The sequence below is a fragment of the Rousettus aegyptiacus genome, unplaced genomic scaffold (genome assembly GCF_014176215.1).
Source record: "Rousettus aegyptiacus isolate mRouAeg1 unplaced genomic scaffold, mRouAeg1.p scaffold_m13_p_5, whole genome shotgun sequence".
NCBI lineage: Eukaryota > Metazoa > Chordata > Mammalia > Chiroptera > Pteropodidae > Rousettus > Rousettus aegyptiacus.
In genome coordinates, this window is record NW_023416308.1 from 781,775 (window position 1) to 809,440 (window position 27,666).

General features: G+C 62.9%; 1 protein-coding gene across 2 annotated transcripts in view; it reads right to left on the minus strand.

Moving 5' to 3' along the window:
- Positions 1 to 27,666, minus strand: part of ADGRD1 (adhesion G protein-coupled receptor D1) — a 72,404-nt gene that overhangs the window by 9,591 nt on the left and 35,147 nt on the right. For both annotated transcript variants that reach the window (XM_036221172.1, XM_036221173.1), the window contains 7 exons: positions 23,544 to 23,617; positions 18,132 to 18,255; positions 10,104 to 10,207; positions 8,909 to 9,020; positions 8,084 to 8,237; positions 3,190 to 3,256; positions 1,514 to 1,580 (listed from right to left, as the gene is read on the minus strand). In XM_036221172.1, the coding sequence (XP_036077065.1) occupies positions 1,514 to 1,580; positions 3,190 to 3,256; positions 8,084 to 8,237; positions 8,909 to 9,020; positions 10,104 to 10,207; positions 18,132 to 18,255; positions 23,544 to 23,617 (702 nt within the window). The remainder of the gene's footprint in view (positions 1 to 1,513; positions 1,581 to 3,189; positions 3,257 to 8,083; positions 8,238 to 8,908; positions 9,021 to 10,103; positions 10,208 to 18,131; positions 18,256 to 23,543; positions 23,618 to 27,666) is intronic.

The window sequence follows — 27,666 nt, forward strand, 5'->3', positions numbered from 1 at the left end:
CTGGCCTCACCTCCGTGGGCCCCTGACCTCCTGCCGAGCCTCCAGGGACCAGACCTCCTGGCGACCAGAGGGCAGGCGTCCTGGTCCACTCCCCGCAGCCCAGCCCCGGGCTGCTGCAAGGGCAGGAGGGGTGGCATGGGAGGGGCGATGGCCGGCGTCCACTCAGCCCATCACCTGCTGTCTGCTCTCCCTCTGGGGGCCCGTGAGCTGGGCGCAGAGCCGCCGTCCTCCAGCCCAGGGGCACGGGCACTGGGCCACGGGGCACCCAGGACGCCCACAGGCGGCACGTCCCCAAGGAAATCACCCATCGCCTGTGACACCCTAGATCACATCTCCAGACAGGGGTGTGGGCCTGGCACCCCCATCCCAAGCAGGCGAGGATGACACGTGTCCCCTCCCTGTCCTCTGGACACTCTGTACCCGGGAGTCGCTGCTGCACCTCTATGGGGCACGGCGGTGCCTGAGCGGAGTTTCAATGAGGAAGGACCGAGCCAGGTCTTCCGCATCTTCCCTCGGACGCATTTCTAATTGGCCACCTGCCTCGCTCGCGCACTCGGTGGCGCCAAACGCGGAATGAAGGAGGGGAGGGGGGGCAAGGGTGCAGGATGCCTTGATGTTTCCGTGGGGGGACCTCAGTGCCACCCACAGACCCTCTCCCCAAGTCCCCGTTGACTGCCCTCACCAGTGACATGGAAGGGGACCTGTCACAGGACAGAGAGGACAGTTTCCGGTCATGGTGGCCGTGACGGCAGGCCGGGACAGCCAGTGGGGAGGGGGGAATGAGGACCCTGAAGGCACGAGTGTCCCCGGGCCCCAGGGAGGACCCCACGCCCTTGGAGAGCAGAGGCTCGGGGCAGTGACCACGGCCTGGGGCCTGGCCTGGAGGGCGAGGCGAGTGCCCCGGGCCCCAGAGGTGGGGTTGGGTCATGGTGGGCAGCAGAGGTGTTTCCCCTCCCCCGCGACAGCTGTTCCGGGAATTTCGGGGGACCCTGAGAGGTTTAGCCTGTCAGAGGGGGGCGGACTGGCAGGGAACCCAGGCCTAGAAGCCCTAGGCCTGTCCACCTGCCAGTATCGTCGGGTTTCCCGTCCCTGGGACCCCAGAATTCCGACCCTTGCATGGAGGTCAGGGGGCGAGTATTCCCGGCCCTGGAGACCAGGAGCTCCTCGACCAAGAGGGAGTGAGGATGAAACTACGGAAGGAAAAGAGCCAGACTGCCCCCAGGCCCCGCCCATCTACCCCAGGCCCCGCCCCGTCCGGCCCAGGCCCCGCCCATCTACCCCAGGCCCCGCCCCATCCGGCCCAGGCCACGCCCCATCTGCCATCTGCTCCCAGGCCCAGCTCCAGGCCCCCTCCTTTCCCCCTGCTCCCACCCCCCTCCTCCTCACCCTTCCCCCTGCACCCCCCTACCATCTGTGCCCAGGCAGTCCCCACCCCACCCCGTCTGTACCCCGCGCCCCAGGCCTCCCCAGCACCCCCACTTCCCCCCCACCTCAGCAGGAAGCAGGAACGTACCACGATGACCAGCAGGGCGGGGGCCACGAACGCCCAGATGGCGCCGCTCTGGAGGGACAGCCAGCAACTGCGGAGGGAAGCGGGCGCGTCACTTCGGCTCCCTGTGCCACCTGCCCCGGCGCGGGGCGCCCTCGCGCAGGGCCCGCTGGGGCAGCACGGGGTGGACCGGGCACGGGCGCAGGGCACCGGCAGCCCCAGCGGCGGCGTCTGCCGCGTCCACGACGGTCTCGCGTGTCCCGTTCGCGGAGACTTTTCCAGGGCTGCGGACTGGCTCACGGAAAGGCTTTTACGGGCCCTTCGTTAGAGGAAGAGCTCCCGTCTGCGGAGCGCCGCCCAAAGGCAAGGGAGGTTTCAACCTTATCATGAATATAAATGGAATTCGCGGGGGGCTGGCTTTCCTCCCGAGCGCTGCACCCCTGACCTGGCTGGTGCCTTCTGCGGGGGACTAGAGGGTGGACAAGTCATCACGTGGCAGGGCGCCGGCCATTCCCATCTGCTCCTGAGCCGACGGTCAGTTACGCTCCCGACAGCGTCCCCAGCCCAGAGAAGAGGTCCCGGTGGCTCCCAGCGACGGCTCTGACTTGTGGAGAAGCGCCCTCTGGGGCGTGGGGTCCCGTCCCCAGTCCTCTGGCTCTGACACGGGTCCAACGCCCGCTCCCCGCCAACTTCATCTCTTTTCAGAACGTCGGCCCAGCCAACAGCCCGCGGGCCTGGGGCATCTCTTCTCCCTGCACCTGGGCACAGCCACCCGGGGCTGGCCACGTGCGCGGGGCAGTCCTCGCTCCCGGGAGCCTGGCAGGTGACAGGCTCGCTCTGGACGCAGATGGGGCCACACGGCAGGCGCACACGGCAGGCGCGCACGGCATCCGCGCGCTCCGGCTGGCGTGGAGCGGAACGGCGCGTGCACACGTGTCTGAGAAGCAGCTTCCTTTTGTGGGTGCTGGCTTCCAGCGCCTTCCAGGACGGGAAGGAAAGGGCCAGAAGGACGGCCGGTTCAGTCACGCGTTTCAGTGCCTGCCCGCCTTCCTCACGCGCCTCGACTCCAGTAAGTTGTTGCCTGAAGCAGAGAGGCCAGGTCCTCCCCGGTGGCCGCGCTGCTGAAACACCATCTGGTCCTGAGGGCGTTCGTCTCCTGTCCCTTCTGGAAGGCCCTCGATGGCGTTTTCCTTTCCCGTTTCGCACCGTGGTTCCTCGGCGTGGCCGACGATGGGGGACGGCTCCCCAAAGATGCTGGCGATGGAGCCATTTTCTCTTGCACGGAGAGGAAGTCGCACTCCTGGGACTCAGACCCTGGCGTGGCCCGCGGCACCACCCCATCTGCTTCGTGACCCCACTACGGACCGTGGCCCGGGGTCCTGAACCCTGTGGAGTCCCACCTGCCACACGCGAGCAACGGACCCCACGCCTGGCACAGTGGACGCCCCATCACACAGCCATGACTGGGGGCGGGTTCCGGCCCCCTCGCCACCCCGGGGCCCTCTGACACCCGGGCACTGGTCCCAGGTGGGAGCGCGTCCAGGGCACAGTGGCCTTTCCTAAGGCCAGGGCAGGGGACCAGCCTCAGGCAGAACCTCCCCATGAAGGACGTGGGAGACAGAACTGCGCCCTGGGTCCCTCACCGAGCCCCTCCCAGGGGGCGCCCCACACACGAGGGGCCTCGGGCACACCCCACTTACTTGTTAGTGGTCCCGTAGCTGTCCGTGGCTGACGATATGGACACGGCGCAGATCAGAAGGGGCAAACCTGCGGGAGGGAGGGCATGAGCGTCAGGTCCCCATGGGCGCCGGAGGACGGGCGGCCGCGCCTTCGCGTGGAGCCAGCGCTCGCCCCCTCCTCCCCCTGGGCCCGGCCACCACGAGGGGCCCGGGTCCGGCGTCGGCCCCTCTTTGCTGCCCAGAGGTGAATGGAGAGCCAAGATTCCTCTGCTTTCAGCTGTCCCCCAACCTACCCTGGGAGCGCCTTTGTCATTCCTCCCCGTGTCACCCGTGTCCAGCAGGGGCCGTGCCATGGGGCAGTGACCGCGGTGTCTGAGAGGAGGGTGGGCCCACCGCTTCCTCTGAGCAGGGCCACAGGCCCTGGGTGGGTGCGTGCTGTCAGCCGGGACCCTCGAGGTGGGGAATGGGGACTGGGGAAGCCGGGCTTTGGGCCTCGCCACACCGGTTCCCTCCCAGGGCCACCCGACCCACAGAGCCGCCTCAAGGTTCTGGCTGGACCTCCCTGGCCACCGCCCCCGCTGTAGAGTGGGGGTAACAGCACCCGCCTCTCAGGCCATCGTGAGGGTGGCAGAGGTGGCCGGGTGTGAGGCACGAGGCACCGGCTGCGTGACGCCTGCTCCCCAATCATCCCCAGCACTGGGGACCAGCCCTAGGGTCTTGGGAGCGAAGTGGCTCCCGGCGCCTGGCTCAGCCTCCAGCTCCTCAATCACTAACTAAAGGTCAAGAGAGTACAGCTGTCTGCAGACCGTCTCTATTTAGGGTTGAAGCTAAATCTGGCCTAATCAGAACGCAGGACGCCTTGAAGAAGCTGATTAAGGGAATGCGGAGGGGAGGGGGTTGAGGTCCGCACCCAGCCCGCCCTCCGCCTGCTGACGGCTTACACGGGGGGTGGCGCAGCCGGGCCTGTAGCGGTCCTGTCGGCATCAGGAGCCACGCGGTTCCAGCTAGGGTCCCCAAGGAGGGTCCCCAGATCACCTCACTTTTCAAAAGAACTCAGTAATTTTATGTAAAATCTCTCCATTTAAAAATATTGGCAAACAATTTACTTGTTCTGCAACACTGTGCAGACAAAAGAAGACGTCCTTCAAGACCATACTGGACTGGGGCACACACGCACACACGCACACAGAAACACACTCACACGCACACACATGCATGCACAGACATACATGCACACACGCACACACGCAGACATATGTGCACACATGCGCACACAAAGACACATGCAGATACATGCATGCACATGTGCACGCGCGCACGCACACACACACACACACACACACACACACACACACACCGTCTTACAGCCACCGCACAGCTCCATGCACTGGGCCCCTCTCACTGTGCAGATGAGTTGCATAAACACTGTAATTCGTTTCCATCACCTTTGCTGTGGCTTGTGGGTGTGTGCACGCATGTCCCTAAATCATATGACCACAGCCATAAAGAAGCTAGCAGCTATAGGAGGCTGGTCACATGCCGTCTTATCAGCCCTCACTGTCGATGGAGTCGGAAATCACAGCAGGAGCAGCCCTCCTCTCCGCGGGAGTCACGGGGACATTGGAAGAGCAGGTCATGCTTGATTTGGGCTCAGCCCGTGGAGGGCGCAGGCACCCGGGCGTGGGGAGCACGGCGCGGACAGCAAGCCCACTCACGGGCGGGGTCCAGGGCCCCAGTGCGACCACGGGCGCCCCCCGCAGGGCCTCTGGCCCTTGGACGTGGATGCCGAGCCTCCTCTCTGCATGTCGCCCAGGTGAAGCCAGGAGGGGCGCATCACTTACCCCCACTTGACCCTCAGGTAAATTATATTAGCGTCTCAAAGCACAAAACAAACATGTTTACTGCTCCTTGCACAGTGGGGACTGTGGAAATTAAATCGATTTGAGGAAAACCGGAAACAAGTAGCAGGTCTCTAATGCCAGGTGGATGCTTCATAACGAAGTCCGCTGCCACAGCCCACTCTGGCGGGAAATGGGGCTTCCTGTCCTCGCCGGGCCGGGCCGGAAGGAAGTGAAACAACCAAGCCACATCCATGGGGAGGAGAATGATGGCATGAGTCCCTCCACAGACCCCTCTTCAGTGAGACGTAGCTTTTAACAGCGCGACCATTTAAAGTCTCTGTAAATTTTTCTAAGGGCATATGGCAAATTAAGAAAAATGTTCAAGAAATCCTAGAAAGTCTTGGTAAGAACAAAGAGTCTGAGATGCTTGAGACGCAGCCCGCTTCCTCGCCCAGCTCAGCACGAGGGAAGCATCGCTCCGACAGGTGCAACCAGGAGGCAGGGCTCCTTCTCCTCCCAGCATCTCCCTGCGGGCAGGCTGCAGGCAGGTCTCAGCTCCTCAGCTCCGTGTTCCCGAACCTGTATTCCAGGTAAGAGCCCACTTCCTCCATCCGCCCTCCCAAATAACTGAAATGAAAAGTTCGATAACTAAAATGAAAGAAATTCAGTAGAGAAGGTTAAGAGCAAATCTGAAATGGCAGAAGAAAGACTCGGCAAACTTGAAGATAGAGTGAATCTCGACAAACCCCAGCAAAGATGCCCACAAAGAGATGTATACCCAGACTCATCAGGATAAAAACGCTGCAAGACAAAGGCAAAAAGAAAACCTCAAAAGAATCAAGTGAAAAACAACTTTTTGTGCACAAGGGACTCCAATACGATCAAGAGATTAATTATCGTGAGAAACGGGAGTCTCTGCAGCCAGGCAGATGACATAATCGAAGGAAGAAACCCTGCCAACCAAGAGTCTCCATCTAGCGAAACAAGCTTTTAAAACCGAAGATGAAATAGATATTTCCAAATAAACAAGTGAAAGATTTGTTGCTATCAGACTTGCCCTACGTCAAATACTAGATAAAGATCTTCGGGCTGAAAGAACCCCAGGCAATGTGAACACACACACACACTCACACACACACTCACTCACACGACACTAGTAAAAGAAATTGTGTAGCTACAAAATATAACATAGATGCATATTTCTTCTCCCTTTTATCTCATAACTGATTTAAACAACAATGGTATAAAATGCAATTACATAATGTATTGTTGGACCGATAACAGCGAAATGTGGTGTGTGCTCGCCCATGACAGTACAGGGAGCAAGGCTGTTCTGAGTTAACAGACAATACCAGAGGGTCGCTCGAACCCGTGGAAATGAATGAAGAGCATCGGAAACGGCAGATAAGAAGGATAAGATGACAAACTTTGTGAAAATTCACGTGTGTTTCTTCTCCCAGCTTCTTTAAAGGACATGAGATTAAAGAAAGCGATAATTATAACGATGTCTTGTTGAGCTGTACCATGTACAGATACAGCCTACATAACAGTCATGACACAGTCGGAAGGAAGAGAGAACAGGGCTACGTAGGGGTGGCGTTTCTATGTCCCGCTGCGATTTATCTTAGATCTGAAAGAGGGTCTAATAAACTAAGATAAATATGGTAATACACGCCATAGCAACCACTAAGAAAATGCCTTTAACAGTGTGGTAAAACCATGCAAAAAGAAGCAGAAGGAGGAGCAGAGAAGCCAGACAGGCATGGGACACATAGGAAACAAGAAGTAAAGTGGCAGGTATAAATCCAGCTGTGTAAACCGCAGTGTCAAGTGTGAAAGTAGTAAACAATCCGACCAAAAGGCAGAGACTGCCGGATTGGATTCGGTCAAAACTGGGATGTAACTAGGTCCTGCGTATAGGAGACACACTTCAGATGCAAAGCTACAAATAGGTGGAAAGCGAATGGATGGAAAAAGATACACCACGCAAGCCGTGACCAGAAGAAAACTAGAATGTCGATACTGAAATCAGACAAAACAGGCTACGAAACAAACAAACAAAAAGGTTACTGGCGAGAAAGAAGGGTCCTTTATAATGGTAAAAGGCGTCAATCCAGCAGGAAGACCCGCCTGTAAAGAGAGGCACACCTAACAGTCGAGCCACGAAGACGTGAACCCAAATCGACAGAGCCAAAGAGGGAGAGAGACATCGAACAATAGTAGTTGGTGACTGCAGCACCTCGCCGTCAGTAATGAGCAGAACAACCTAGACAGAGCGACGAGGAGACAATACTTGCACGACACGGAAACCGCCTCACAGACACCTGCTGGACACCCCGCCCAATGGCCACGGAATGGATCGTCTTCTCAAGGTCATGTGGGACATTCTCCAGGATTGGCCATTTGTTAGGCCATAAAGCAAATTTTAATACATCCCAAAAGACTGAAATTGTACAAAATATGTTGCCTGTCCACAATTTGATGAAATTAGATATTAAAAATAGGGAAAAAAACTGAGAAATTCAGAGATGTGTGGAAATTAAACAACACACCCTAAATGATAGATGGGTCAAAGGAGGAGTCAGAAAGCAAGTCAGAAAATCCTTTCAGACGAATGAAAATGAAGCCACACACTCCAAGCCCACGGGACGCAGCCGAAGCAATGCTCTGAGACGTTTATGTAGCTATAAACGTCCGCTTTTAAAAAAGCATAGATCTCAGATGAATAACCCAAACTTTTACCCTAATGTGCTGGAAAAAGAACATACCAAACCAAAAGCGAGCAGAAGGCAAGAGATAATGAACATTATGGCAGAAATTAATGAACTAGATGATATAAAACGATAGAGAAAATCAATAAGACCAATAAAATCAATCTTTGTAAAAATACCCAAATTACCAAAGTCAGTCAGAAGTGTTTCCCACTGATATTAGACTTTTGCTTTCGATAAGCCAACACGGTTCTCTTGCCTTGGTTTCTTCAAGGTGTGAAGAAGGACGATATGAAGAGAAAGTCGCATCCCGCCCCGCCTGCCCCGCCCCGCGCCCCCCCCCCGCGCCCCACCCCCACCTACCCCATCCTATCCCGTAGTAGTAGAGGTGCTTGCTGTCCTCCGAGCCGAAGACCTTGATCACCATGCTGTAGAGATGCAGCCCCTCCACCAGCATCCACGCGAAGGTGCTCAGGAAGAAGTAGTGGAGGAGCATGGCCAGCACCTGGCAGGGGACCTGGCAGCGAAGCACACGGGCCGGGGTCAGAGCTCTGGGTGTGCGCAGGGCGTTTCCGCGTCTCTCGCCCCTGGCATCCTTTGCTGGGGGCGTCTGCTGGTCATGTCGCCTCATGCTCTTCCTGGGAGGCATGGCTCCACTTCCTAGTCCGAGGGACTTGGGCACGTGACTCAGGAGTGACCAGTCACTGCCCGCGCCCCCTCCCAGGCACAGGGACTGGTTCGGGAAGGTGTGGGTTGAGGCGGGCCAATCAGCACAAGCCTCCTCATTCTCTTCAACAGGGGTGGGCGCAGGACCCGGCTGGTCCATGGGGTGGGTGCCGGGGTGGGTGCCGGGGTGGGCGGGGCCCCCAGGGAGCAAGGTGCCCCTCCTCCCTGCAGACACCTTGACCAAGCCTGGAGCTTGGGACGGGCGGCCTGCAGGGAGGGAGTTGCAAGGCGGGGGAAGCAGCCCTGGGACGCGGCTGGCACCCCTGGATTCTGGAATTCCCAGTCCGCCCACTTCGCGGTGTTTGTTAGCTGCCTGGGTGTCGAGCAGAGAAACGAGACCCGTGTGCCGTCTGTGTCCCGGGAGGAACCTCGGCCGGGCTCTCCGGGGCGTCCCGGGGGTTCTAGCGGCAGGAGAGGGTGCCGGCCCGGCGTCGTGGGGCGGTGGGCAGAGGGGACACTCACGGTGCCCGGCCGGCAGTGGAAGCTGATGAGCAGCAGGGCCTGGGCCACCAGGACGGCGAAGGACAGGTTGGCGTGGATGTGGTAGCGCTGGTTGCGGATGGTGCTGACCGAGCTGCGGGCAGAGAAGCAGGGCTGAACCCCGGGCTCAGGGCGGGCCTGGCCGTGGCCCCCCACGCGCTCCTCCCAGAGGCCTTGACGAAGCGCCCAGATGGCCCTCAGGAGCTCCAGGCTGCACTCGGAAACCACCCCGCTCTGACCCAGCTCCTCGCAGCCACCTGGCCCCGCCCCGCCCGAGCCCTGCCCACCACCGGGACACAGCGCTCTCCCGTCCTGCTCATGACGCCCTTTCGAGATCCCGGACACCCCCAGCCTGCTCCGGCCAGGCTGCCGCAGGGCTGCACAAACGGCCTGACCTCCAAGGAGCCCCAGCTGGGAGCTGACCCCACCTGGGTGGGGAGCATGCTGAGCAAACAGTGGAGGCTCCAGGGGTCAGAGATCGAATGTCCCAGCAGGAGCCCCATGCTGGCCCCCCCCACCTGGCTTGGGCCCCCCAGAACCTCCTCATGTGTCCCCGTGTGCACCTGCTCTGCCCAAGGGTCCTGGGTCCCCATTACGGCAGCAGAGGCGGAGGCCCCAGATGCTGACTTGGCCGCCCCGACTGATGGAGCCAGGGACCCCCACAGTCACGGAACCACACAGCAGCAGGGGTGAGAGGGTGCAGGACCCCAGGAGGGACCCTGGGGAACCCCGGAGGGGAGGCCGCCCAGGCCTGAGTGACACGATGGCCCCGGGGGCCGTGCGGCTGCACAGCTGTCTGTCCGGATGCACGTCTCCCAGTTAAGAAAGGGCTGCAGAGGGACCCGGCTGCCGCCCTCCCGAGGGGCGGCTCCTGGGGCTCGGAGCAGACCAGTGGCTTTGGTGGGGAGGGATGGGGGCCCGTGGGAGAGCGTCCCCCTGCAGCACCCTCACGCCAGGCACCCACTGCCCAGCCCACGGGTCCTCAGTTCCTGCTCTCACGGGCCAGCGAAGCCCCTGCCTGCAACCCAGGCCTCGAAATGAAAAGCCGCGGAAGCAGCTGCCCAGCGGTGACACGGGACACGCGGAATCTGACGGGGGCCCCGGGAGGGGGGGCAGGGGCTGGGGTGGTGAGGCCGCCACACGTCCGGGGACATGGGACGAGTGGGAGGTGACTCACGAGAGCATGGCGAAGGTGGCCAGCGTGACGGCCAGGCAGAGCACCGACAGCGAGCAGCCGACGTAGCTGATGGACGACAGCGCCACCTGGTGTCCGCGCGTGAGCTGTGCGGGAGGCGGAGCGGAGGGGTCAGAGACGGGGCCAGCGGAGGGGTCAGCGGAGGGGCCAGCGGAACGGCCAGGCTGGACGGGGACTGGCCCTCCGGTTAGTGTGGCCCGAGCCTGATGGACGGTCCAGGCTGGAAGGACTCCAGGGCTAGTGACAGCCGGACATGAGGCAGCCACTGTCCTGCCGTGAATGCACAGCGACCACCAAGTCCTGCCTCTCCCCCAGACGCCCTGTAGCTGCCAGTGGTGGACGTATTGGCCCTGGGTTTGCACACTTCGAGGGCTCCAAACAGCTCCGACAGTCCCCAGATTCTCCCGCCCACCCAGTCGCCACCCTACTGCTGCCGGAGCCTCCCCTCGCACGCGGCCCGCCCCGCCGCCCACCCCGCTCCCGCACCCCGCCACTCCGGCCTCCTCGTCCACAGCACCTGCGCATCCGCGCTGCAGAGGAGGCCCCGAGTTTGCTCAGAAGCCAGACCCAGGAGCCATAGGCCAGGCTCGAGCCCCGGCACGACCTCGTCCCCGCTGACGACCTGGACACGTGTGAGGACCCCACGCATGCGCGTGCGTGTGCAGGGCCACAAGGCGTGCCGGGCGGGGGCCTAGGCAGGAGTTTGCTCATACCCCCGTTGCTGCTGATCAGACCCCAGTCGAACACGGTCAGCTAAATGGATGAGAAGGCGCAGAGGACGGTAACAAAAGTCACCGCTCATGTAACCACGCAACCCAAAGCACCCGCTCTGCCTGCGGGAGCTGGGGTCTCAGGTCAGACACACCGGCCCTGGGCCCCACGAGCCCCTTGCTCCCGAGGCTCTGCCCGGAAGGCCAGCTGCGCAGCCTGCCTGGCCGCCCCTGCGGGGCCGCTCTGCGCTTCCCATGCCTGTGGCTTGGTCTGCATCGACTCGTTGCTGCAGGCAAGGTCCCTCCGACCTTTGTCCTGGGGACGCTCAGGGCCAGAAACAAGAGGAGGCGACTGTGGATGGCGGAGGCCACCCAGGCATGGAGAGCAGGGCGGCGGGGCCCTGCCCAGGACTGACCGCCTAGCGGCCTTCACTGCCTTCCTGAGCCGTGGCCATCGGTTAACTCATCCCACGGGGCACAGAGCACTTAGCGCCCCCGACTGAAGGAGGCGGCAGGAGGCGGGGGCCGAAGCCCTGTCACCTCCTGCGACCGGCTGTCTAATAAAAAGTTCCCTAAGCACGCGGGGGCCACCGCTGTGTTCCTATAGCAACCTTCTCAGCAGGGGCTGGCTTCTGGGCCCCGACCTTCTCACACGCAGACAGGCAGGCGCAGGGAGGCCTCACCTGTCGCCTGCCCCTGCTGGCGCGGGGACTGTCGCCAGGGCCGCGTCCCCACGCCGTACCTGAGTTCTCCTCCCCACGGTCGTCCCGGGCCCTTCCCTCTCCCCCTCAGTCCGCCTGTCGCCGAGCCGGGCTCCTCTGCCAACACGTGTACACACACCCCTTGCTCCTCCCAGGTCCACGCCCCCAGCCCCCCCCCCCCGCACCCTCCCCTCCCTGCCCCGGTGCATCCCGGGCACTCAGCAGGCCTTGTTTCCGGAGCACCCCCCGGGGGTGCCCTTGCTCCCCGCCGAGATCCCGCATGACCCGCCCCACCCAGGTTTCTGCCACCTTCCCCCCCCCCCCGCCCCCTGCAGTCACTGCCAGGAGGGGCCAGACAGCAGAGCAGGGCCCCGCCACCACTCAGGAGAGGGGCGTTAGCGTGGGCGGGAACCCCCGCAGAGCAGAGCCGAGGGGATGGCCTGGCGCCGGAGGCCAGCCGCGGCCTCTGTGCTCGCAGGGCGGAGGACAGGACCAGGCCTGGGCGGCTGGGGCAGGAGGGGGCAGATGGAAGCAGAGGCGCGGGGGCCACTTCAGTGCCTGATGCGCATTGGCTCGGCCGGAAGCCAGTTGTCGAGGGAGCCCAAGACGGCGCAGAGGACAGATGGGGACACGTGTGCGAGGACAGGAGCGAGCCGGCCCCCCGCCCCCGGCCCCCCACCCCCGGCCCCCGGCCCCCGACCCCCAGCCCCCGGCTGCCGCCTCCAGGCCCGCCGGCTCAGGAGCTGCTCTGACTGCGGCCGAGCCACGCGCTTCCTGCCTTCCTGTCCCCTGGGCAGCAGGAGCGTGTGGCTCCGGGCAGCCCGGGGCTGGTGACAGGCTCCAGGCTTGACCGGCTCCAGCCAGTCCCCCAGCTGGCCCTGCTCCGCTGGGTCCAGCCATGGGTGCCCGCTGCGTTCCCGGGGTGGGGGCCACCGACGGCCTGGGACGGGCGGGCACTGGGGCAGGGGCGCGTCGGTGGCTTCCCCTGGACCTGCAAAGACATCTCACCCCCGTGTCACCCAGACCGGGAACCGGCCCCTGCTCACCTCCCCCAGCCACACAGCGAGCGGACTGGTCCGGGCCGCTGGGAAAACAGAGCCCACCCCAACAGCAGAGAATCGAATGCGGGAGCATTTGCTGCGGGGAGAACTGAGGCGCCCCGGGTGGTGAAGGGGAGCTGTGCAGGCTGCAGGGAGAAGGGGGCCCCGTCTCACTCCTGCTCCCCACCCCCATCCTCCCCTAGAGCCCCTGACAGCGACCCGGGGAAGGGGCCAGCAGCGGTCAGCACAGAGATGCAGAGCCCCCCGGGGAAAGGCGGACCCGAGGGCGAAGGCCAGGACCCCACGCCACCTGGCTCCTTGGGAAGGGTCCCCCCAGGGCCCGGCCCTGGGAGGCGGGGAGCCGATGCCTGGCCCCTGAGGCCGGTGGGGGGCTGGATGCTGCTTGGAAGCTGGAGGTTCACACAGAGGTGAGGCGGGCAGAGGCTGCCCAAATGCTGTGATGGCAAAGCGGGAGTGTACCCTGTCGGGGAGGCGTGCGGGCGAGGGGGAGACCACGGACCCACAAGCCGCCCGGCACAGACATGGGGCTGGAGCAGAGCCCCGGCGGCAGCGTCGGCATCTGCGAACATTTAAGGCCGCGCACCGCTTGACCCAGGGCCCCCTGGAGGGACTGCCCCTGTGGCTCGATGCCGAGGCAGGTCCGTGCGGGCCGAGCTGGGGTGACCTCGGAGACACGCTGATCAATCGTCCTGACCGAGTGCAGACCGGCCGGGACTCCGTGCCTGGCTTCGTTCAGAGAGCAGAGAGGGCCGCAAGCTCAGAGGCCGTCTCCGAGGGACAGACAGCAATGCTAGGGCAAGGGACGGGGGACCCCGGACGCGGGACGGCGGAGGCGGGGCGGGCATGTTGGGGGGGGCGTGTTCGGGGACGCGGGACGACGGAGGCGGGGCGAGCGTGTTGGGGGGGGGGCGGGCGTGTTCGGGGACGCGGGATGGCGGAGGCGGGGCGAGCGTGTTCATCATGGCCTGCCCTCCCTGCTGTCTCCCCACACACCGCGGTCGCCTTCACAGGAAACGCGGCCTGAGGAATCTGGGGGCTGCCTGTCACAGTGTCCCCAACGCCCTGGCTGCATCTCAGTCCCGCACCCTCCTGGAGCTCGGCTAGCCAGCCCAGCCCCACCCTGTCAGAGTGGCAAGGCGGGTCCCAGGGGAAGGGAGGGGAGGGGCAGGCGGCAGGCCCATCTGTGTCCCCCCAGCTCCCGGCTGTCAGCACCATGGCCAGTGCAGGGCCGGGGAAAAGGCAGCAGGCGGCAGGAGCAGGAAGCGCCAAGCCCGCTCCTACAAGGCAGGCTGGTGGGAGAGGGAGGAGCCGCCGGGGAAGGCGGAGCCCAGCAGGTGGCAGCCCCTTTCCTGGGTGGCCCTGCGGGCCAGTGGCCTGAGGCCTCGGTCTGCATGAGGAAGGCATTCGGGGCGGGCCCCTCCTGGAAACACACACCGAGTCCCCCAGGTCTGGGGGAAGAGCCAGGCTCACCCGAGGGACCCTGGCTCCTCTGGGGCGGGGACGCGGGGGAGTGGGACCCTGTTCTGTGCAGCAGAGGCCGGCCACCCTGGCGCCCACTGGCACCGGCTCTGCCACCTTTCAGGAGAATGAGTAAAGGGGGCGGAGATGTCTGGCCACGTCCCCCCCCGCCCCCCGCGCCCCGACCACGAATGCCAACGTCCGAGTGTGTGAGGAAGGCCCGCGGTCCTCAGACACACGGTCAGACTGGCCGCCAGGCCTGACCCCCACCGCCACTGTCCACTGCACCTGCCATGGCTCCTCGGCCACCAGGATGTTTTTTTTTTAAAAGACAACCAGAAATGCAAAATTTTAGATAATATATCTGAGTTTTAAAATAATGGCAACTACTTTTTAAACCTCTGTGGGCTACGTGAAAGATGTCCACTGGCTGAGGTCGGCCTCCAGACCATGGCTTGGGGCTGTCTCACTGAGTGGCTCCTTCCCCGGGGCTGCCACGCACCTCACTCCCGGGCTCCTGAGCACTGTGGCTCTCACCCAGCCCACCACGGAGCCAAGGGCAAGGGTGTGGCCTGCGTGGGGCGGGGGCGTGGCCTGCGCAGGGCAGGGCGTGGCCTGCATGGGGTGGGGCGGGGCTTTGCGGGTGGGGGGAGGGCATGGCCTGCGTGAGGCAGGGCGGGGCCTTGCGGGGGCGGGGCCTGCGCAGGGTGCCCGCCACCACCTTCCTCAGGGCGCTGTCAGTTCCCACGGTGCAGGCTTGCTGGGCTGACCCCCACTTCGCCCTCCTCACTCAGCGGGCTTGCTGGGCTGACCCCCACTTCGCCCTCCTCACTCAGCGATGCCTTGAATCAGTTGGCCTAAGCACGATGCGTCCTTTAATTAGCGCATGTTATTTCTTGGTTGATGACCCCCGTGGACGCGGAGCCACGCAGACTTCCCGCGTGGATGTACCGGGCCGTACACCACCCTCGTGCTGGGCTCACCAACGCACGCTCTGCCGCTTCCCACGAGGCCCAGCGCGCCAGGCCTGACTCGGCTCTGTGCTCTAACGCAGGCCGTCCCGCTGTCTGCCGCCTCCGGCTCCCTGCCGCAGCCTCCCGGGCCTGCAGGGGTCCCGGTGACTTCTGTCTGCCGCAGGGATCCACCCTCTGTCCCCGGGAGTCCGCCATCCCTGCCGCCTTCGTAACTCCAGAGCTGCCGCAGGTCTGCTGTCCGCTGCGATAACCGCCTTAATCTTCCTTAATGTTCATTTTAGCATGGATAATTTTAAACCACTTTCGAATCGACCTTTCCTGGTGATGAGTGTGTGTGGTTTGCTTCCACGAAGACGCCCACAGACTGTCTAAATCTGGCCGCCTCCGGGAGTGCTGGTGGAATTGCAGCCATAAACACTTCAGCTTGTTGGACCGAGCTGCCTCCCCGCCTCCCTCGGCCCCAGCTCTCCCAAACACAGCTTCCTGCTGGGTGGCCAGCACCCCCCCCCCATCCTCCTCTGCCCAGGAAACCCACCCACGTCCCGGGGGAGACGGCTGGCTTCAGCTCTCAGCGCGTAGGATCCGGAGGAAGCGTTGGGGTTTGGAGACCAGCGTTCAAGGCAGGGCTCTGCTGCCTAGGTGACCTCTGCCCCCCATCTGTGATGCTGAGGATGGCAGCCCCTCACTCATGTGGGAGCAGCTGCTCTCGAGGCGTCACCCCTTAAAGAGGACGAGCCTGCTGGGGCTGTCCGGGGCTCCCAGCTGCCTGAGCCGGGCCTTACCGCTGAGAGTGCGGTACGACAGGCGGGCACAGCCCTCCCCAAGCTCGAAGCTCGCGGCCTGAGGGACACCCACTGCGTCTGTGCCTGGGTTCCATCTCGGGCCCCGAAGGGACTTCCAGGCGCGCCCGCTGGCCCCTGGCGGCTCCGGCTGCGGGGTGGGGGAGAAGCCTGCACGTCTGGCTCTCCGCCGACGCTTCATCACAGGTGGGGAAGTGGGTCCCTGTCCCAGCGCGACGTGTGCGGTGTCTGTCACGGGGCCGTGATGCTCCCACGTCCTCTTAGGGGACAGCCTGGGACCCCCTGTCCAGAGTCGCCATGACCAGTTCACAATCTGGGTGTGAAACCCGGTGCCCTCTCTGAGCCTGGAATGTCCTCCCGGGCCTTCTGGTCATCCGCGCGGCGCTTCCCCGCTGCCCACCGGCCAAACGGGGCTCGCCCGCCTGCATCTTCTCTACCCCCACTCGATTGTCGTCCTGCACCTACCGCTGCTCGAAGCCACTTCCGTGAGCAACAACACAAACGGAGCCATTTCGCAGCGGCGTCGGCACCGCCCCGAGGAGCCGCCTGCCCGGCTCGCTCCGGGACGCTGACACGGGGCCAAGCCAACCCTGCGCCCCGAACAACTGTGCCCGAAGCGAACGGGAGAGCAGGCGCCCTGCCTCGGAGGCGGGCCTGGAAACGCCCTGCCCTCCGCGCCCTGCGACGCCCCTTTCCGTTCCGGAGCCGCGGCCCCTCCCGTCCCCTCTGACCCTGTGAACTCCACCACGGCTGTCTCATCCAACGCTTCGGGTTTCCGCCTGGATCAGAGCTTCCCCAGCGGCTTTTCTTTGCTCTAAAATGATCGCTTCGCGCCCTTCCCTTCGGCCCTTCGTCTCCAGCTTGACACTGTCCACGGCCGTTCGCTCACGGTCCGTCTCTCCCGCTGACGGTAAACTCAAAAGCAGAAATGCGTTGTTCTCCTCGGCGACCGCACCCTGGGGCCTGGCCGGGGGCTGGCGAGTGTTTGTCGGATGGTGACGGGTGAGGACGGGCCCTTAGGCGCCTGCCGGGACATCCCGGCGTCGCTGCAGGGACCACACAGGAGCGCGGAGCCCAGGAGCGCGGAGCCCAGGAGCGCGGAGCCCGCTCACGCACTGGCCACGCGTGCCACGGGGCGGGGCCTTCGCCAGGGGCCTGGAGAGCCACCTGGAGGCACGGCCGACTCCGCCGGCGGTATCTCTGGCGCGGCTCGCTTCCGCGAGCGCCTCCCGGTCCTCACGCGGCTCTGACAGCGGCGGGGGAGGCGGCCTGGCTGGGCGCAGGGCACCCCCGCTGACGAGGACGCCCCTGCTCGGCTCAGCCTCACTGACCCTGAATCTTCGGGAGCCGCCAGGAAGCTGAGTCGTGAATGAAAGTGCTCGATCTCTAGGACGCAGCTTAGGATGGAGCAGAGTGCCAGGCGCGGGCCTTCCACGGCCGGGGGGCCCCGGGCCAGGCCCCCTCCCTGCTCTCACACCCCGCCTCCCACGTCCAGCGTCCTCTGGCGGCCTAGAAGCCACTCAGTCACACACAGGGGTCCGGGTCTGGTGACAGTTCAGAAGGTCACCAGGGGCGTCTCGTGTTTAAAGCGCATTTGCTTGTTTCTCTGACAAGCTGGGCGCTGGCCCTTCTCCCAGGAAACGCGTCTCTGGCCCACGGGCTGATGAGGAGCCCGGCAGGGGACATGGGCGAAAGGCTCTGACCAAGAAGCCCACCCAGGAAGGGCCTCGCCATCCTGGCCTGAGGCTCCGGGGTAGATGTCAGGGCCCCACTGAGAGAGGGCCCCAGAAGGCCACTGCACGGCCCCTCCCCCGCCATGGGCTCAACCCCAAGCTGGAATCGGGCCCCTCGGGAGGCCCCGTCTGCACCCAGCCTCGCGTCTCAGGGCAGAGGTGCTCGGGGGAGGCAGTGTCGACGCCTGTGTCACACGGGTGACAACCTCTCTGGACATTCATGTGACCAGCGACAGCCGAGGACAGCTCTCTGCTGGACCGGACGTGTCCCATGTCCCCACAGCCCGGGCAGGGCTTCGCAGTGGCCTGCGGCAGACGACGCTGGTGGGCTGCCTTCCAGTCTGCACGCGCAACGAGCGAGACCAGGGCTCCCCGGGGGCCGCCCGGGGACATGCGGAGCGAAGATTTGTTTTGACGAAGAAGCCGAGCCTCACGATGTCCCCGATCACGGAGTCTCCCGGGCCAGCAGCCTCCCATCGGCCCCCAAGGGTGACAGTGCCCCGGGGACATGCCACCTGGCCCTGGTGTGAGGGCACCTCCCTGGGGTCCAGGCCCCCCGTGCCCGGCCCTTACCTCCAGCGGGACCACCTGCATGAGGATGGCGAAGTTGGTGAGGTGTGAGCAGCGGCAGACGGAGTGGGCCAGGCTCCCCTCGGCGAGGACACAGCCCTGGTTCGACCAGACGCCCTCTCCGGAGCTGCGGACACGGGAGAAAAGATCAGAGAAGGCGGCAGTGTCCTCGACCTGACGGCCAGGCCGCAGCCACCTAGGAGCCCCTCCCGCGGGAGGCGAAGGCGCCGTGACCACCCTGCCACGGCCACGTGGACGGCACCTGGCCCAAACCCGGTAAACAAGGAAACGCGCACGTCCTCCGACGGCCCGGCGGCCCTGCCAGAGCAGCTCGGGGGCCACGCACAGGGACACGTCCGAGCCTTGTGTCGCCGGAGACATAAAGTGACCCGACGTCCACCTTGGGGACTGGATCGAGAAAAGGCGGGAAACACCAAGAAGGCCAAACGTGTACCAACAAGGGCGAAACCCCAAACATAACGTATCATGTTAAATGCATGGAACGAAAGATCATACGAACAAAAGCTCATACTTCCTGTGAACATAACCGTAACTCATACGCAAATTACTGAGAAGACTCCCCGGGGTGCTCGTCTCCAGAGACGGGGGAGAGGCCAGGACACATGGGACAGATTTGCGTTTTTATAATGTTCCACTTCTCTACAGAACAACTTATCGATGTTTTACTTGTACCGCTTCTCACGGCATAAACCGAGACGAAGAGGACCCCAAGCAAATAGGCGTGGCGTGCGCTTCGCCCTCCGCGAGGATGCGGGAGTGACCACTGCCTCCTCTGTGCTCTCTGTACTTTCAAATTTGAACGAAGACCTTCCAGTGGTTCTTCCCAGAAATCGCCACTTGGTGTTACTGGCAAAGGCTCGTCTTCGGCGGGGGCCTCGGGAGAAAATGCTTATGACGCTGAAGAAGCTACAGGCTCCGGTTTCTCTGTCCTCTGTTCAGTTCTGACTGCGGCGTCAGCCCCGAGTGCGCCGGGGCGGAATGTGGCTGTCCAGCTCGGTGGCCGGCCCTCAGTCCTGCTCCTCTGCTGCCCGTGGCCCTGCCAGAGGCAGCGCGTCCCCGGGAGAATGCCGTGTGGCCGTAATGAAGGGCGGGCCTTGGGAAGGGTCGTCTGGAGGGGACCGGGCAGTGGGCGTTGAGCCTGACGCTGGGCCTCCGGACAGCAGCTTCGGTCCCATGATGAATGGGAGGTGGGGACACTTTGCAGAGAGCACAGCCTGGGCCACTTGACCCTGCCCGTCTGAGGGGCAAAACCCCACGAATCATGCTGGATCAAAGGGACTGGAAGACGGGGTCGTGTCCTCCTCCCCCGTCCCCTGTCCCCCTCTTGGTCCAGCATCCCCAGGACCTGGGGCACCGTCAGCCGGCCAGCTGCCATGCTGTCTGTAGCACCTCTGTCCGTCTGTCGATGGCGTGGATACCACCTAGAGGAGACCCGAAAACTTAACAGGTGTCAAATGGGGTGAACACGCCCTTGGGGATGGAAAAGGTGCCTTCTGCTATGCAAGGGTGGCTGGGACTCGAAGACCATGACAGTCGCATGTCCTCAAATGAAGCCACGAAGGCGTGGCAATGCCTTATGCGCCCCAAGGGGCATCACCTCTGCGTGGGTGTGACGAGCCAGTGAAAACCAGGAGGCGGGCTCCCCGCTCGTGCGGAAAGAGATCAGCCACGCGATGTCAGGTACGGGGGAAACACGTGTGACCTGAGACCAGGGACGTCCGTGTTTCAGCAGAAACACGCATATGCTTAAATAGGGCGCGCGTGCATATAAACGTGACGGAAACACTAACATCGGTTGAAAGCAGTGAGGGCAGAACGAAGCGTGGCGGACGGTGCAGGAAACACGAGATTACGCGGAGCCTCGCATTTCCCTCGAGTGCAGGTATGACTCGTAGCTGAATTTTGGGGGGAGCACACTAAAAATTCCTGCCCTGCCCCTCCCCCCGCCCCCGTGGTTACTGCTGGGGACCGCGCGAGGTCCAGGGGGAGCTGCTTTTTTTTTTTTTTATAACGTTTTACTTTTTGAAAGAACAATGTGTTGATAGATTGCTTGTGTTAGTTCGTAAAGTGCATATCTAGAAAAAGCGCCGAGTGAGAATATCCTTCAACTATAAAAGAGAACGCGTCATCAGACAAACGCGCACGAGTGTGTCCTGTCGCCGGCAGACTCGCGCTACGAGAAGAGTTACAGGCGTGGGGTACCAGACGGAAACCTGGATCTGGACCAAGAAGTGAAAGAGCTGCAAAGGGAAAAGAATAAAGGTAAATATGCGATTACTGTTTTCTTCATTTCAATTGCTCTAGGAGATAACTGCTTTAATTATCTAAAGCAAAATTACTAGCATTGTACTGTGCATTTATAGTATCTGTAAAGGTATAACACATGGCACGAGGGATGGGCGAAAGGAACTGTGAAAAGATTATTGCAGCGTCTTAGAATATACGCAAAGTGATACAATGTTACTCGAAGGTAGACACCGATGAATTACAGACAGACATTCTATCCCTCTAATTTAAAAAAAGGTATCATTAGCAGTCAATGGTGAACATAAATGGCATCATAAAATATACCCCCAAGTCCAAATGAAGTAAGAAAAGATAACATGAGAAACCAAGATAGAAAATTACAAAACAGTGAGCAAGAAGGCAGATCGTAATCCAACTATACCAATAATTACATTAAGTTTAAATTATCTAAGCATACTGATGGAAAAGAGAAAATTCCAGATTGTATAAAAATGCAAGATTAGTCATACGCCCTCTAAAAAGATCCCACTTCGGATATAAAGATTTAACTAGATTAAAATAAAAGGATGAGGAAAACATTAACATACGAACACGAATTAAGAAAGCCAGAACGGCTATGTTGGTATCAGATTACATAAACTTTGGAACAAATATGTCCCTGGATAAAGGGGGGCATTGGAATGACAGAGTAGCCAATTTTCCACGAAGATGTAACAATTCTAATGATATATGCACCTAACGATAAAATTTCAAGATACATTTTTTAAAAGAACTGAAAAAACTGAAAGAAGAAATACATGCATGTTGCAGTTTGAGAATTCACACTCACTCCTCTCATTAATTGACAGAATGAGAAAAGCAACGAAGTCACAGGAAATCTGAACCACATTGCTTCTGACATGACAGAATACTCCATTAAGAATCCATTTTTTAAGCGTACGTGGGACACCTCCCAAGGCTGAACATATCCTGAGTCATGAAACAACTTTTAACAAATGTATAAGAGCAGAAGTCATCTAAGGAATGGTTTCAGATCACAGAAATAGTAAATAAAATCAGTAGCAGAAAGATCTCTGGAAAACCCCCCAAATGTTTGAATTACACAACACACTTCAAAACAGTACATGGGTTGAAGAGGATGTCGTAAGGAAAATCAGAAAATATTTTGAATTTAATGTAAATGAAAACAACCTAACAATATTTGTGGGATACAGCTAAATCAGAGCTTACAGGAAAATTGATAATGTTAAGTGCTTATTTAAGTAAAGAATAAAGGTTTTATGTTAATAACTAAGTCTACACTTCAAGAAATTTAAAAATAGAGAGCAAATTAAACCCAAAAGAAGTAGGAAGAAGGAAATGACCAAGGTAAAAGAGTAAATCAATGAAATTGAGAATAAAAATGCAATAAAGAAAAAGCAATGAAATCAAAAGTTGTTCCTTTGGGGGGAGAAAAACAATAAAATTGATGAACTTCTCGTGAGCGTGACTAAGGAGAAGAAGAGAAGACGCAGATCGTGCCATGGCCAACGAGGGCAGGACGTCGCCACAGACCCCGCGGACGCCGAGGCAGCGTGCCTCGGTCGCGCCGGCTGTGAAAACGCACGGAGCTGTGTAACAGAGTGTGGGCTCTCTGAACGCCGACCGCACACTAGTAAGTAAGAGCTGGGCAAGTGGACGGGGGCCGCGGGCACCACGGTCTCGGCGGCGGCCGCCTCCGGGGGCTGAGAGGGGCAGGCTGAGGTGGCGATGACCTTGAACGTTGTCTGCGACGTGTCAGTTGTTTCATTCTTAAAACTACGAACACACCAATAGTTACAGATCCGGGGCGCCGGCTGCCCGCATTCACACTCGTCTCTGTTCTCAAAACGTCTTCAGAAGTAAAACCAACAGGCCATGTGGGTCTTTCCAAACCCTGTCTCCCCTTTTCTGTCCATAACATTTTTTTCTCTGTAAGCAGTGCCCCAAAGAGCAGGATGACTTGTTCTGCGAGGACGGGCTTCAGAATTTCCATAATTTACAAAGAGACCAATGAAAGGGCTCTACCCGGCTGGGTGTGGCCGAGGCAAAACCCCTGACTTCACAGGGCTGTCAGGTCGCAGCAGCAGCCGGAGTGAGGGGTTAAAAGTCGCAGTCAGAGAAAGGGACCAAAGATAAAGGCGTTTGCCGGCCATTACACAGGATGGGCTGCTCTCTCCCCACCACTGGGGGAGCGGAGGTAAAGGGGGGCCGAGCAGACCCGCCGCAGCCCCCCAGCCCAGGACCTCGATCGAGTGTCTGGTGCTCTGATGGCCGCGGGCCTTCTCTGCCCGCGGGGCCTGGCCAGAGACGGCAGCGGCGCCCTGGGCTCCCTGGGCTGCGGGGCCGTGAGCGGCTGTGGGAGAAGGGCCTGGGCGTGGGGCTCGGCGCAGAATCCAGGACGAGGGGGGTGGCCGGCCATCGGGTGTGGGCCGGAGGCCCTGGGTGTGCCCTGTCTGCCTCTGGGGAGTTTTAAGCTTTACATAAAAACCCAGCGTTGAACAGTCAGACAGTCTGGCACAAGCCACAGGGCCAGAATGAGGGGCTGGGAGGGTCCGTGACCTCCGCCCTCCCCTGCCCCCCCTCTCAGTCACCGACAGCCCCTCCCTGGCCACGGGGACCCCCTGCCCTCCCTGCTGGGGGAGGAGCATTTGCAGTGGGCTCGCATCCAGAGGGCACTGTGATCAGAACCATGCCAGCAGAAGCCCCACACAGCGGGCAGGCGAGCCCACGCCGGTGAGCTGGATGGGGTCCGGGAGGGAGGCATGGGGGCGCTGGGAAGAAGGCTGCCCCTGGGCCCTGGGCCGAGTGGCAGAGGCCGAGGGCTCACGGGGTTTCTGCGGGGACCGGGCCCGCCCGAACAGCCTCACCGCCCTGAGGCCTCGGCGCCTCTGCCGAGCTGGGTACTGTGGTCAAAGTCACCCTGGGCTTCGGAGGCCATCCCGACAGATGTCCTCACGTGGCCTAGAGAGAAGCCACCCCAGCACCCACTCTCGCCCTGCCCAAAGCCACAGAGGACGAACCGTGTGGCCTCCAGGAGCGGGGCCAGGACCCGGCCTGAGCCGAGCGTGCGGCCAGACGCCGGTACCACGTGCCCCTCCATCCTCCCGTCCCCCCCTCCAGCCGTACCTGAAGTCCAGGAAGGCGCAGTACAGGAAGACGCGGTTGCTCTCGTTGGCGGCCTCGCCGTACTGCCTGCCAGTCTGCAACGAGACGCGACAGCTTCGTGAGGCAGCGGGAGGGGCCGGCCTCGGGACCGTGCGCACCCTGGCCGGCCCTCAGGCCTTTGCAGTGCCCCGCCCTCCCTGGAGAATGCTTGTCCCCCAAGACCCCCCCGGCTCCCTCAGGCCTCTGCGCCCTTGGCCCCTCAGAAGCAGGCCCCGCCCCCCGCTGTCCAGAACCTGCCCGCCCCCGGCCGCCCCCAGCCGCACTGAGCAGGGGCCCGTGGCCCCATCGCCACCACGCAGGGGCCCGTGGTGTCCTCGCTGGCCGACTCGCCTACCGGGTCCCCGTCTAGTACATCATCATCACGCACAGCCCCAGGGCCCGGCGCACAGCAGGTGACACTCAGCGTCTGCCTAACGCAGGGACAGAGGGGCGGGCCAGCGGCCACGTCGTCCTGTTCCCAGGACAGTCGTCTCTCCCCAGAGACGTCCTGGACTCTCTTGGACGCCCGCTCAGGGCCCCCGGCCGCAGCTACTCTGCCCTAAACAGGACAGTTCCAGGGACTGTCACCAGTAAGCTCGGGCCGGCAGCCCCGCAGGACACCTGGGCCGCTCGCAGGACAGACGGCGTCTCGTCTGCTCCTGATGGACGCACACTCCAGCCATGCTGCGGCCCAGGAGCTGCGGCAACACAACGACCCCTAAACCAGAGGGCCCTCGGCACCCCGCATTCCCGACTGTTCCATGACGTCCCCAGGGGCGCGGACGATCGTGCCGGTGCTGCTCACGCCTGCCGTGTGGGCCGGACGGGCTCTCCCTCCCACACGCGGCTGTCTTAACACATCGCAGGTGCTGGAAGCCGCCGGTGCCTGGGGACCCCGCGGGCCCCGGCCAGAACGTCCCCGCGGCCGTGGCCACCTGCTGTGTTGGCCACGCCACCCCCTCCTCGGGGAGGCCTTTCCCGCGGCCGCCCCCCAGCTCGCTCCCTTCGTCTGTCTCCATAGCACCGGGCAGCGTCTGGCACGCCCGGGCCCTGCTCGCCGGTCCCGCCCGCGTCCCCGGCTAGGGCAGCGGGTCCCGGGCTGGGACCTCTCCGCCTTGATGCCGCTGTGCCCAGGGCCCACGCGTGGCACTCACGCGGGACCCGAACGGCCGGTCTGAGGGCCGCAGAGCAGGGGGCGGCGGCCGGCCCTGACGCGCGCCCCGGGCCGGCGTGACGCCTCGGCCTGCGCGCCTTCGTGCCCAGACGGCCGTGTCTGCGGCCACTTGGCACCGCGGAGAGTCACCGGTGGGGGAGACCGCGACACGAGGAACCCACAGAATCAGAACGACAACTAGGCACCCTGAGGTCTCCTCAGCTCTGCGGCCCTGGACCCGCACCCTCGGGAGGCCGTGCGCGCCATCTGCAGCGGGGAGCTGCGTCTGCGTCTTGCCCATGTCCCGTGAGAGGCATGCTGGTGTGAGCCGGAGGCAGGGAGCCAGCGCCAGGCCCCCATCCGTGGGTGGCCCCGAGGGCCGAGCCGGCTGCTCCCGCCTCCACCCTGACCCCCACCCTGACTGCCCTGCAGGCGACCGGAGGACGCAGCTCTGAGGCAGTGTGTGGTCGCAGGCGGCGGGCTCGTCCCAGGCCGAGGTCACACCAGGACGGAATCCCTGCCCCCCCATCCCCGTGGGAAAGCGGGTCGCCTCCTGTGCATTCAGTTTGCAGCCGACCTGGAGGGAAGGCTGCGTGTCCCCAGGGAGGGGGGCGTGTGGTTAACGTGCCGTGGGGGGACGGTGGGCGGGAGGTGAGTCACCCCGTCACAGCCCACGTTCCGGAGCAGCTGGGAGGTGTCGGGCGCCGCCCTTCAGGGGGATGACAGGCCCTGCAGCTCCTCCGTCCCCATGATGAGTGACATGGAGGTGACGTGCGGGCCATCGGGCTTGGAGGGCAGGCTCCCATCCTGGGCCCCGGGGCCACACCCGGCAACGCCCCAGCCTATCACCTCGGACAGAAACACGGGCCCCTGTTAGGCCACCTGGAGCGTTGACGATGACGACGATGTGTTTCGCGTGACTCCAGACCCCCACGCAGCAGCGGGGCGGGCGCGACGGCGTCTCCGCAGGCGACCTCCTGTCCGGGAGGGCTGCGGCCTGGGGCGGGACCCCGCGCCGCTCGGCGGGTCTGGCGGGTGGTGCCCGCCACGTCCACACCTCCTGGAGAAGGCAGGCCGGTCCGCGGCCACCCCCCGTCAGCGCCGCGGCAGAGCCGGCCGTCGGAGCCGCCGCCCTGAAGGCCAGGGGGTCCATCGGGGACAGAGGGTTCCTGGACGCCCTGCCGTCCAGCGTCGCTGGCGCAGGGCACGTCGGAGCTGGGCGGGTCGCCGGCACCGCGCGCCTCCTGACCGAGGGCCGGTCACCTTCGCCCCCCGGGGCGCAGAAGCGGCTGCCAGTCGCCGTCGCTGCTGTTCCCCGAGACGCGTGTGTCCCACCCCCCGGCTGTGCGAGCCACGACTGACAAACCGGCCTGCTGCCGTGCGGCCTGCGGCCAGCGGCCAGCCGTCCCCACAGCCTGCGCGCGGCCACACCCTCACGCACCCTGGGTGTGCACCTGGCTCTCGGGGGCAGAGCCGCCCGCGTGGCCTCCACCACTGGGGACCACGGCGGGCAGAGCCGCGCACACTCCCCAGCACGACCCGTGCCACCGCTCGGGCCAGCGAGGCGGCCCCGGCTCCTTCCCGGAGCTGGGCGGGGGACCTCAGTGAGGACATGGGAACTGGCACCGCCCTGACAGGCCGGCCGGGCCTCGCGGCCCCTCCTCGCGGAGCCTGGCCCAGGCCCCACCCCGCCTTCTTCACACTTGGCTTGGCTGCGAGTTGGCTCCCGAGGACGGGGCTCCCCTGGAACCGGAAGGGCAGGCCCCGCTTCTCACGGGTGCGGGGCGGGGGGCCAGCCGCTGCGCGGCTGCAGACGGTCATTATCAGCAAGGAATGCGGCCACCCCACAGGCCTCGCCGTTTCCCGAACACACCCGGGTCTGGGCCCTGTGACGCTGACCAGCCTTTAACGGCCGCCAGTAAAGCAGATTATCGATCTGGCCCAAAGCTGCCTGACCTGGTTCGAACACCGTTTGCGCCCAGCTGGCAGCGGCCTGTGCCCCACGCCCTCTGCTGCCCCGGCCACTGACACAGAGACACCCCCAAGCTGCCCAGAGGACGGCGTGGCGTGTGGGGCGTCCCCCGGTGACTGGCATGTGGGGCGGGGAGTGGGGGGGGGGTTAAAATCAAGTCGTCTTCGGCATGTGAAGTATCAGCCACGAAGTTGTTTTTCAAATGGAGAACAGGTGGAGGCATAAACCACGTGGACTTTTTCTTTAACCAGCCCTCCCTCCCCCTCCCTCCCTCCCTCCTTCCCTCCCTCCTTCCTTCCCTCCTTTCCCCCACTCAGTGAGGAACAGTTACTGTGTCTGCCACAGCGGGGAGGGACGGGGGCCCTTGCTGCCTCGGGGGACGCGGATCGGACTTGCACGGGAACCCGGTGTTCAGACCGCGCGTGAGCGGAGCAGGGAAGTAGCACCGGCCGGGCCGCCTGGAGGGCGGGAGGGGGCGGCCGGCCGCCTGCAGAATCACGGCGCCTCGCGGACCTGCTGCGAGGCTCGTGGCCCTGAGCCCGGCCCGACCAAACCAACCAACCAACTAGCAATCGGCCCAGCGGCGCCCGGTGTGGGCGGTCTCTGGAGGAGCGCGTGCTCCAGGCCACCCCGGGGCGCCCCGGGCCTGTGCGGCCCTGCGTCACCGCTCACCTGTCCACAGGTCCAGCACGTCGCTGCCCCCGCCCCCGCTCAGGCCCCGCCCCCACCCGAGGCCTCCCCGCCTCCCCGCACCCCCCCCCCCTCTCCCCGCGCATGCGCAAGTCAGACGCCCTCCGGCCCGAGGGAGGTGACCCAGCGTCCGGGGCCCCCCTGCATCCTCCTGCCCTGTTCCCGTCCCACCTCGTGGCCTCTGCTGGCTGACCTCGCCTTTAGGAGCAGGGACACTGCCGTCCCTCGGACATCCCCCCACCCCCACCACAGAGCCGGCTGGGCACAGACAGAGGGACGGAGCGCTGTGG